The 12,244-nt window shown below is 27.5% G+C and overlaps 1 protein-coding gene across 4 annotated transcripts in view; it reads right to left on the minus strand.

Moving 5' to 3' along the window:
• Window positions 1-245: 245 nt before the first annotated feature.
• LOC105847408 (Fanconi anemia group M protein) overlaps window positions 246-12,244 on the minus strand; it is a 48,204-nt gene continuing 36,205 nt past the window's right edge. For 2 of the 4 annotated variants that reach the window (XM_065804625.1, XM_065804627.1), the window contains 9 exons: window positions 11,498-11,636; window positions 11,005-11,413; window positions 10,452-10,553; window positions 10,217-10,328; window positions 9,636-9,756; window positions 9,212-9,291; window positions 3,279-3,364; window positions 680-774; window positions 246-458 (listed from right to left, as the gene is read on the minus strand). In XM_065804625.1, coding sequence (XP_065660697.1) covers window positions 338-458; window positions 680-774; window positions 3,279-3,364; window positions 9,212-9,291; window positions 9,636-9,756; window positions 10,217-10,328; window positions 10,452-10,553; window positions 11,005-11,413; window positions 11,498-11,636 — 1,265 coding nt within the window. In that variant the 3' untranslated portion in view covers window positions 246-337. Of the gene's footprint in view, window positions 459-679; window positions 775-3,278; window positions 3,365-9,211; window positions 9,292-9,635; window positions 9,757-10,216; window positions 10,329-10,451; window positions 10,554-11,004; window positions 11,414-11,497; window positions 11,637-12,244 lie in introns of those variants that run through there. The other 2 variants (XM_065804626.1, XR_010640604.1) reach the window with 2 other exon arrangements.

Below are 12,244 nucleotides of genomic sequence, written 5' to 3' on the forward strand. Positions count from 1 at the left end.
AACTTTTTGTTGGATGTTCTTGATTGACACTACTATAAAACTACTATAAAACTACTTTAAAACATACAACTCTCCCAGTTCATAATTAAATGTTTAAAAAAAATATTGGTTTGAATAAGTTACCTATTTTACTAGTTAACTATTAGTTGCTATAGTAAGCAAAAAAAAATAATTAATTTCCCTAATTTTGCAGACCCCTCCTTGAACCAATAGCATTTAACAAAATTTATTAAAGAAACAGTAGATTCAAGATTCATTTAAATTTAATTTTATAAATATGTAATAAATATACAAGTTTTATACAAAAATTGCACATTATAAATTTATGTTCAACATTTTATAAAAGTTTTTTTGACCCCAGCATTCCAATATCAAATTGCTTTTTAAAGAAAAAATAAATATCTTTGATGAGTTCACCAGGAAGGTTACAAAGTATTTTCTTTAGAGATTCCAGGCTACTAAATGAAAATAATAACAATGTTAAATGAAAAGATCTCACTAAATAATATAGATATTACATTAGAAATCAACAACACACATTCAATACAATTATAAAATAAATATTTATAAAACAAAATATAAAACAAATTAAGTAATAAACTATTAAACATATAATTTGTTAAAATTTCATAATAATAATATAACAATTGTTATCACTAATATTAATCAAAAGACAAACCATTTAGAGAGATCTGCAATGCAACGAAATTGATTTGCCACTTCAGTAGATAATGGGTAAGTCATTTTAGGAATACACATTAACGACTTTAGCATCTAAATGTATCAATTGTAGATACTAGTTATTTATTATTACCAAAAAATGGTTTATATCTCAATTTACAAGAAAAAATAGACTTTTACCAGTCTTCACACCTATGATTATGTAAATCACCTGCTTAACTGCTAAACATATAGCTAAGCATAATCTATACGCAACAGACATACTGAAAGGTGGTAGTACTAAAAATATTGGATACAATGATTATTGATACAATTCTTCTAGATGCAAAGGAAAGTCAAGTGTTGGTATTTTATTAACAGAAAAATGTGTGTGAAAAAGTGAAAAGTGAATGAGAGAGTAATGGCATTAAGATTAACTAATAGTGTCATAAGTCTTATAGCTTAATATAGTTTTAGTATAATAACCTCAAGCAAGTAAAACAACACAAAAATAAATTCTATATTGTTTTCAGAAATGTTTTGAAAAATAATTTTGAGAAAAAAAAACTCTGATATATACACATAAATGAGCATGCAGGATCAACCACAGATAGTTTTGAGGAAATACATGTTTGAAAGAGGTTTAGCCTGACAAATATCAAACCAGATTTTTTTTTAGAACTTTCAGATAATTGACAATCAATAGTAATACATCATTTTAGTAATACATCATCTTTATTGTAATACATGGTTTAAAAACAAAGATTAACAAAAAGTAACTTATGATTCAGGTGGCTTAAAGACCCAAGTAGACTATATGACTTAATCAAAGGAGCAAGATTGAAAACAAGAGTAATACAAAGCTTTTCTTACGCAGCTCAAATTAGTTATTTGTGATATGAAATTAGCAGTAAATCTGAAGGAAAGAAAGAAGATCATTATCGGAAAGTGCAGAATTTTAATATTTAAAGTATATAAAAGTGTTGGGAAGAAAAATAGAGAAATAGCAGTTTAAAAAAAAATTGATTTAGAAATAATATGAAAAATATAAAGAAAAGTTTTCTAGAAGTACCTGATGAACTATGCAAATTTCCATGAGTATGAAAAAGTGATTAAAATTTTTAAAGAAATAAGGAAACATAAAATGTGGAAAAAGTTTGAAATCAGATATTCAGAAAGCTCAGTTAAGCAAGGCTTCTGGTCGCTTACATAGGATGAGGTATCAAAGACTTTAACAGATTAGGGTGTTCAGTGGAATCAGTTCTTTTCAATGCAATGGTACACAAAAGTAAAACCCAAAAAATAATCGGGAGAAAAGTTGGAGGACAAAGAAGACAGAGAAAAGAATGGCTGAAGAATGGCTGGTAGCAGTTAACATGGTTATGTATAAAAATTTTCCAACAGCAATTAAAACAAAAGGTGGAGAGCAATTAAAACAAAAGGTGGAGAGCAATTAAAACAAAAGGTGGAGAGCAATTAAAACAAAAGGTGGAGAGCAATTAAAACAAAAGGTGGAGAGAGTGATAAATTCTTGTTTATTAATATTGTATTAGATGCTCTCTAAAAAATTTAGTGTCAATTTATTATGGGAGCAATTCTATGCAGATGATTTATGCTTAATTGCAAAGACAGAAGAAGAATTAATGCTTAGATATCAGTGTTGAATAAATGGAATAGAAGCAAAAGAGCTAAGGAATAACATGATTAAAAAATTAAATTAACAAAATAAGGTCAAGAATGAAGAACTGAGAAGTGATCATGTGGTCAAGTGATCATGTAATTATATAATTATTGTGTCAGAAAGTGTATGTAGGAGTGTGTAGAAAAGGTATTAAAGTAAACTTTGAAGGTAATTTTCAGAAAATTACCTTCATATAAAAAACTTTATCATTCTTAACAGCATCATTAAAGATTGACAAACAGAATGCATGGCAGTAAAAAATGCACAACCAAAGTTAATCAACTACAGTGTCTTGAAAGAACATAATTGATGGATGCATAGTGTGACTCTAAATGATATGAAAAAAGTAATGATGTCAGACAAATATTGGGAATGGTGGATGTACCTGATAAGATGTGCTAGAAAAATTGATGATGGTTTAACCATGTACAGCCTAAAAATGCAAATAAATGGGTATCAGTATGTAAAGATATACTACAGCACGTTGTAAAACCTGGAGAGAGTAACAGATGGTATGAAAAACCAATTAAGAAAAAAGCAGGCGCTCAAGGTTGTGCATTCATAAGAAACATCCACCAAACACAGAAACAAGTATGTTAAAACAATGATGATGATGATGATGATGATGATGATGATGATGATGATGATGATGATGATGATGATGATGATGATGATGATGATGATGATGAAAAGATGACCATAATTTCTAGATTTCATATTGAACCAACCTTAAAGACAAACATCTTAGTCTAAAGCAGACAATTTGCAACCTATGTTTCTTGAATTGGTTTCATTTCTTCATCAATCATTAATATAGTGCATGTTTCTATCAATGTTATATCAATCATTTTATGAATTATAAAAGCATATACATGTCATTTGATTGGAATCATGTGCAAAAAATTTGATACTGCAAAATTTAAATAAAAAAAACAACCTTATCACGTGTTTGTGGTACACAAATAGCATAACCATTTTGAACTTCTAACTTGGCTAAAGCACAAAGCAATGATGATGTTTCTTCTATAATTAAATTTCTATTATATATACATATATGCATATATACATATATGCATATATACATATATGCATATATACATATATGCATTTATACATATATACAGATATGCATATATACATATATGCATATATACATATATGCATATATACATATATGCATTTATACATATATACAGATATGCATATATACATACATGCATATATACATATATGCATATATACATATATGCATATATACATATATGCATATATACATATATGCATATATGCATATATACACATATGCATAATGCATATATGCATATATGCATAATACATCTAATACATCTCTAAAAGCTATTAGGTTAAAAAAGTTATAAAATTTTTTTTTTTAATTTATATAACTTTTTTAAGCCAATAACTTTTAGAGGTGTATTAGATACCAGAGCTTTTAGAGATGTATTATATATCTTTTATAGAGATAGATTAGATGTATTAGATATACTCTTTTAATGCTAGAGTAGGCTATACAAAGTATAGTTCAATTGATGTATCAATATAAGTTCAATTATTCTTTTAAAAATTAATTAATTTTTGACTTCATTTCTTTGCTAAAAAAATAACTTTTTCTTTTAGGTTGAAGGTATTTCTACTAACACAATTTATATGAAGAACTTTTTAACTTCAAGTTTACATGAGGTAGTGGTGTAGTGGTAGAGCGCTTGCCTTGTAAGTAAAAAGTTTGGAGTTTGATCACCGCGCTCAACTTGTTTCTCTGCGCATTGACTGTCTCTTATTTTATAACCATTCCCAAATTACATAATTAACATAATTAGTTAAATAACCAACAAAAAATAGTTATTAAAATTGGTATTAAAATAGCTTGTAAACTAAACGCGTATTTAAACCAAAGTTGTTGTGCAATTTTATTTTATTTAAATGATAAATTAAACCAACTCAAAAAATATTATGAGTTTTATTTTAATGGCGTGCTTAAAGACATAATAATAGACGCCAATTGCTACACTTGTAAAATGATTTCTAATTCTAATTTCTAACTGAGTTTAATAGCTAAGAAAACGACTTAGGGGTGGTCCATTATAACATCATAACTCTTTAGTAACAAATCCGCACAAATCATCACAAAACCATTGAACCCTCTCCCCCTCCTCCCTAGAGCAAATTGTATATTATATAATATATTATATAATGTATTATCTTCAAATATATTATATTGTATTAAATAATTTATGGAAGACCCTTTATATGACTTGAAAATATGACTTTAAAATATTTTTAAAAAACAACAATTTTTTATATCTTATTTTTATAGGTAAGAATCCATGTTGTTGCATATTAGTCAGATAATTCGTTATTAAGTGGTTCAAAATTTCTTTGCCTATTATTGATTCAAATAATCTACGGATAATTGACGTCAGCGAAGTAGGTCTATAATTTTCTGGCATAAGTTTATATATATATATATATATATATATATACTTAGGGCATCAGGAAAGTTCGTGCAGCCCCCCCAAAAAAATATTAAAAAATAAATGTATTTTTTATTTTATTTTAGTAAATGTTCAAAATATTGACTATTACTATTTATGCATAGTTGCATCTTTTCCAACCACCTCTCAAACGTTTTTCTATAGTCTTCAATAGGTATACCTAAAAGTATCTTCATAATTTGTCTATTTTGACTTTCAACATCTGTATGATTGTCAAGATGAGTGTTTTGATGCAGTCAAGTAGCCAAAATTCTGATGGAGCTTCTAAGTCTGGCAAGTAATGTGGGTGGCGAACTATATTGAATGTGATTCGATCTAAGAAAGTTTTCACTGCATTTGTGACATGAGGTCTAGCATTGTCACAAAGAAATTTCATGCTTTTATGTACCTGAGGTAGGTCTTTGCTTGTTTATTTCTTCTATAATTGGCTTCAAGCAATTTTCAATGTAATAATTAGATGTTATAGTCTTACCTTTTTCCAAATAATCAATATGAACAATGCCTGTTGTCTTGAAGAAGATAGAATACATGTTTTTTGCTTTAAAACAGGCCTGTCGTACTACTGTTCTAGGAGATTCACCTTGGGCTACCCAGCTGGCATTAGATGACTTGTGTCCAATCTGTCTCAAGGTAAACCCTGTTGTCTGTCTCAAGGTAAACCACAACAAGGTTGTGTCAATCTGTCTCAAGTAAACCACGATTCATCACCAGTAAAAACATCACACAATCGCCATTTACCTTCTTCGAATTTTGCTAAATTTTCACAACAAGCTTCAACCCTCTCCTTTTGATTTTTTTCTGTTAGTTAATGGGGTATTCAACGTGATGATAATTTTCTCAGCCCTATGTGACTCTTGTATGATTTCTCCTAATGTATATCGGTTAATAGATGATTGCTCCATAATATCGTCAAAAGTTGAATGAGGATTATATTCAATTATTCGCCAAACTAACTCAATATTTGCAGATAAACACGGTAATTAAGCATCCAGAGCATGGGTCATCTTCTAAACTCTCTCTTCCATCATTTAATAATGCGGCTCATTTGGTAACAGTTCAATATTTTGGTGCTTGGTCCCCATAAACTTTTTCGAGTTTGTTGGATATCTCAGTTGATGGATTTCCATGTAGAGCACAAGTTTTAATAAATACTTTATATTCAAATTTATTCATTTAATAAAGTTTTTTTTAAAGTGCTTTTACTAAAATTGAAATAATTTTTTAGTATATAATAAAAATGTAGCTAAAATATAGAGGAAAGAATGCTCTTTAAAATGATATATAACAATGACATAGAATTTGTTTAAATACACGAGTTTTTTAATAAGTTGCACAAACTTTCCTGACGTCCTAAGTGTGCGTATATATATATATATATATATATATATATATATATATATATATATATACACACACACACACATATATAAGAGAATACTGGGGAGACACCTCAGTTTTTTACTTTAATTGAGCTTATTCAATAACTATTGCATCTTTTCTAAGAAACATTTTTTTGTTTAACTACAATAATTAAGGTATATTTTATCATTTTAACTTTATTTATATTTCTTGATTTTTAATGTTTAAAAACTAGTCAAGTGTCTCATGTTTCGGACATGCATAAAGGAAATTATGGACATCGAATAAACAAATAGGCGATTTTAACAACGATAGCTTATTTTTCATTTATAAACTATTGCAATTGGTATTCATCCAAATTGCATTTAAAATATATCATGTCCTTAAAATAATACATCATAATGCATCAAAATTATCAGCATTGCTGTCATTAAATCAATCATCATCAAGGTTATATGTATTATCGTTAAAAACTTGAATTTTCTTGAAATTAGTTGTTCGCAAGTAATCGTTTGTTCAAAAAAAATTGCATTAACTCTGGCAGAGTTCATAACTAGGATCTAAGTGATTCACTTGGAATAGAAAATTTTATATCAAAGAACCAAAAAAATGTTTTTTCACCCTAAAACCTGTTTTTTATCGGGAAATAGCCACCTAACTATTTTAAAGCTAAGACTGTATGTCTAGCAACATATCAACCATAGACATCATTGCTCTAATGTTAACAGGGTAGGAGATTTCTAAGTGTCCATTCTCTCTCCGTGTATATAGATACATACATACATACATACATACATACATACATACATACATACATACATACATACATACATACATACATACATACATACATACATACATACATACATACATACATATATGCATATATATATATATATATATATATATATATGTGTATATATATATATATATATGTGTGTGTGTGTGTGTGTGTGTGTGTGTGTGTGTGTGTGTGTGTGTGTGTGTGTGTGTGTGTGTGTGTGTGTGTGTGTGAATAATTTATATGTCAGAGGGCTTGAAAAAGCAGTGTAATTCAATGCATTTTCACTTTTACTGGTTTAAAGTTATGTAACTACTGGCTAAACAAATTCAAATTAACAAACTTATAAAAGTTAAAAAAAGTTCACAGGATACATTTATATGAAGATATAAATTAAAAAAAAAATTCCTGCCAACAACTTTTATGTCAGGCGGGACTTCGGACTCCAATTAAAAGCAGGGACTCCTGGACTCCAGAATATGACTTCACATCCCTGAATGGAGCAGATGTTAACTTTGGATGAGAGGTCAACATTGAATAATAATCTAGAAAGATGCAGTAGAAAACTCAGTAAGAAAGTTGCCATTTATCAATTTTAATTTTGCCATTTATCAAATAAAATTCATCAATATAGGGATATCAACAATATTGTGATAATTTTTAGTAGCAAATAACTGATTTTGAATAACTGAGACTTAAAATTCACCACCACTGCGAGTTCCATGCTGTCACAGAAAAAAGATTAAATTTAAGATCGGCTACCTGTTCTAAGTAAACAGAAAGTGATGACTATTTGTCAAGACTGGAGTATATAGTTGCTTAATTAACAAAAAGTGCCACTCTAGGAGTAAGATTATCAAAAATGTAATTAATATAGATGGGGAATAATAAGTAAACAGAAAGTGATGACTATTTGTCAAGACTGGAGTATATAGTTGCTTAATTAACAAAAAGTGCCACTCTAGGAGTAAGATTATCAAAAATGTAATTAATATAGATGGGGAATAATAAGTAAACAGAAAGTGATGACTATTTGTCAAGACTGGAGTATATAGTTGCTTAATTAACAAAAAGTGCCACTCTAGGAGTAAGATTATCAAAAATGTAATTAATATAGATGGGGAATAATACAAACCAAGGATAAAACGTAGTGATAACCCATAAGTTAATGGAAATGAAGGAGATACTGTTGTCCTGAACTTTATTACTTAATACTGTTTACTTAATATTTAGTTAATACTGTAGTTAGTAAGAAATGATTCAATAATTTAAACTTTGCCAGATACACTACATGAAGCAAGCTTAGAAGAATGACCAGCATGTCTGACATTATTGAAAGCCTTTGGTATGTCAAGAACAACAGACCTACCTTTACCACTTCATCAACCACTTGCCACAGCCTTTGTCTCCCACTTACATCCACCACTTGCTACAGTCCTTGCCTCCCACTTCACCATTGCCTCCCACTCTACCACTTCCATCTAACACACAATAGAACCTTTTTTTTTAACAGTTAACAAATCAACAGAAGAACATGCAGTAAAATTAGATTCAGATTCCCACTTGCTGAATAGCTTAGAAAGTAATAAAGAGAGATTTTAAAGCAGGAGAATAAAGCAGGAGTAATTTGAATGTCTAACAGTATTTATATTTTGAGGCAGAGCTTTTACAATTATGGGGCTATATGTAAGAAAACTGTAGCATTTTTTTTTTAATTTAAAGATTATTAAATAATCACTATTGAACAAAGTCATTGGTCCTACATGACTCTTTTAGATTTTTAGACTCTATACCAAGAATATTTACAAATATTAATAATAATACAAATAGTAAAAAAAAAAAAAACCATATTTGTACTTTTAAGCTCTGATATTTAATCATGCACACAACATTTATAGTTAACACCAGATGGAATCCATCAAACCAGAAACTCGGGTTTGATGGATTCCATCTGGTATTAACTATAAATGTTGTGTGCAACTACTTGCTTTTCGAAAAAAAAATCATAAAATTTTAAAAATATTTCCAGATAGCAATTGAAAACAGTTTAAATTTTTTTTTCCTGAACCAGTTTTTTCTGTGTTCTAATCAATATTTTCAAAAATCAAGATATTTGAAGATCACTTCTACTGCCTGCTTGATTCTTATAAAAGATGACTTTTTGAAAAATAAAATTCATAAAACACATGATTTATAATTAAAAAAGTAATAATAAAAAACCTTGCGAAGAGCTAAATAACACCTTTATGTTGCAGCCAATAAACTTAGACAATAAGTTGGCGCAGGTTTTTGTGTAACCCCTAAATGAAATTTAAAAAAGTCAACTGAAAAACCAGAAAACAAAATGGTTTAAAAAAATCAATTTACCCCCCAGAAGTTTTTTCGTCAATAAGGTTAATTTCCCAGAAAAAAGGAATATTAAAACTCAATGATATTTTAAAGACCTAATTATTAAAAAATAATAATAACCAGCTGATGAATTTGTTAGTTATTTATTAGGTGACAATTAGGTTTTATTTTTATAACAACTTTTATTAAACATATTTCATTCAACTATAGAACAAACATTTTAAAAAACATTTATCGCAAAACTCAACATAAAAGCTATATAAATTTTGGACTAAGTTTTAAAAAAATATATTACGGAATTTTATTTTTGTTATTTATTTTAGCAACATCTTTCTCCACTATTAGATACTGTTTTTCAAATAATTCACATTGAACACTTTCATAGAGCTGCGATATATTTCCTGAACATGACAATTCTAAACAAGAAAAAAACATTGCCATGAAAAACATGATTATTAAAACTTTCATTGAGGATGGTTTTATGGGGATTGGGGATAAACAACCTCTTAAATTAATAAATATTGAGATTTTTTAAACAAAACCCATTTTATATAACTAAAAATCACTTATGTCAAAAGAAAAAAATTTTTTTAAGTATAGTTGAGTAGTAATCATGTTTCAAAAAAAATATATTGAATTGAATTTATATAGATATATATTGAAAAACTAATATTTCAGAAGTTTATAATAATATTTTTGCCTCTTTTATTTTATATAAATTTTCTATATTATGTTTTAAACAATTAAAAAAATATACAAATTCTAGATTTATTTACAATAAATATTTGGAAATGATTGCTTAAGAGTTTTGATTTCACCTGATAATGACTTTTTGTTAACAGATATGCGTCTACTCACAATAAAATTTAATTTCACCTGATAATGACTTTTTGTTAACCGACATGCGTCTACTCACAATAAAATCAGCATGAAGTTGAGACTTTACTACAACACAGCATTTTTCTCGACTTCTTAGTAAAGATGGTATCTAATAAAGATAATAGGATAATATCTAATAAAAAAGGTATTTCAGTGAAAATTATTAACTAAAAGAGTTCTGATCATGAAAATTTATAATTGAGGTGTTGAATGAAAAGAAACAAAAGTATACTTGTGAATTAGCAATACACCTTGAACTAACAAGAATATATGGTGATACATTTTCTAAAGTTAGATCTTTATCTTGTGGTTTGTTTGCAATTTTTTGCACATCCTTTAAATCAAAATAATAAAATAAAAAATGAGTTTTAGTTTTTAATTTAAAATTTTAATAAAAAAATAATGTAATATAGATACAATATAAATCATAAAAAATTAATCAACATAGATGCAACATAAAGCATAACAAATTTATGCAACATTGATGCAGCATAAAGTATAACAAATTAATGCAACATAGATGCAACATAAAGCATAACAAATTAATGCAACATAGATACAATATAAAGCATAACAAATTAATGCAACATAGATACAATATAAAGCATAAAAATTAATGCAACATGGATGCAACATAAAGCATAAAAAATTAGAAAACTAATATAACATAGATGCAAAACAAAACATGATAAACTAGAAAATAAATGTAACAGCACTATTTTCTTGAAAACAAAACAACATAAAAGAAAGAAAAAAAACACATATCAAAATAGATTTATATCTACCTTATTGAATTCCTGATCAATGTTGCTACCATGCCAGTCAATTCCAAAACTAAATGTAATGGTTGGTAGATCACACTCATTGATAAATCTAATATTGCTATTACAAACTTGACTATCAATTTTATTTAAAATTTGCTTGGCAATTAGTGATTCATTTATTGGTTGTACTCTAACTGGTGGTTTAACTTCTGTATTATCATTATAAATACTTTTTTCTGTATCAGCATCACTATTGAATTCATCATCAGAATCTAAGAAGCTGAAGCATCTCTTCTTTCGTTTTAAAATAGGCAAATGAAAACTAGAAGTTTGCTCAGCTAGTTCATCTTGGAGTTCATTATTACTATGGTATTCATCCGACTCAACAAGTCCTAGAACTTCCTCTGCTTCTGAGCTTTGATCAGAATCTCTAGATAAGAATTTTTTTTTTACTTAAAAAAGGTCAATGCTGAATGCACATAATAATTGTGGAAATAAACAATTATGTATTTACTTAAGCTCTTTTAAATCAGCCAATCGAAATCGATTAGCTCCTGCTTTAAAAGCAGGAGTGGTGAATCGTAAAGAATTAGCAACAGCATGCGAAGGGCTAAGTAAAGATCTTTTATAAATAGTGTCCATATCGATATGATCTATTAAAAAAATCAAGAATGTTTAGAAGAGAAGGATTAAGAAGGTTTGATTTATTGACTATATAAATTTACAATTTATTTAGTCAATAAAAACAAAATTCAAAAGCTATCATTGCTGTATGAAAAATTTAATTTAAAAAAAAAATTAAATGTGACTATTTCAATGTAAAAGAAAAAAACATATATACATATATATACATATATATATATATATATATATATATATATATATATATACATATATATATATATACATATATATATATATATATATATATATTAGGGTGTTCCGAAAAATTTTTTTTTGAAAATATGAGCTCCCTGGTAATTTTCCTATTTGACTTGATAAGATATAACCATTATTCAAATTTCAGGCCAATACCTGCTGATTTGACATTGCCTTTGAAAGTTATCATGAATTATTAAAGTTTAATCTTATTCATGAATTTGGGATAATAATGCAGAACATTAATTAATATTTTTAATTGATTACAACTATGAATCTAAACATAAAAATTGCTACTAGAACACACTGATATAATTAATTGATTTAGACCTTTATGCAAAATAAAAAATAAATGTTTGAGATTCAAGTAATTACTAGTTTA

The sequence above is a fragment of the Hydra vulgaris genome, chromosome 09 (genome assembly GCF_038396675.1).
Source record: "Hydra vulgaris chromosome 09, alternate assembly HydraT2T_AEP".
In the NCBI taxonomy this organism is placed as follows: Eukaryota; Metazoa; Cnidaria; class Hydrozoa; order Anthoathecata; family Hydridae; genus Hydra; species Hydra vulgaris.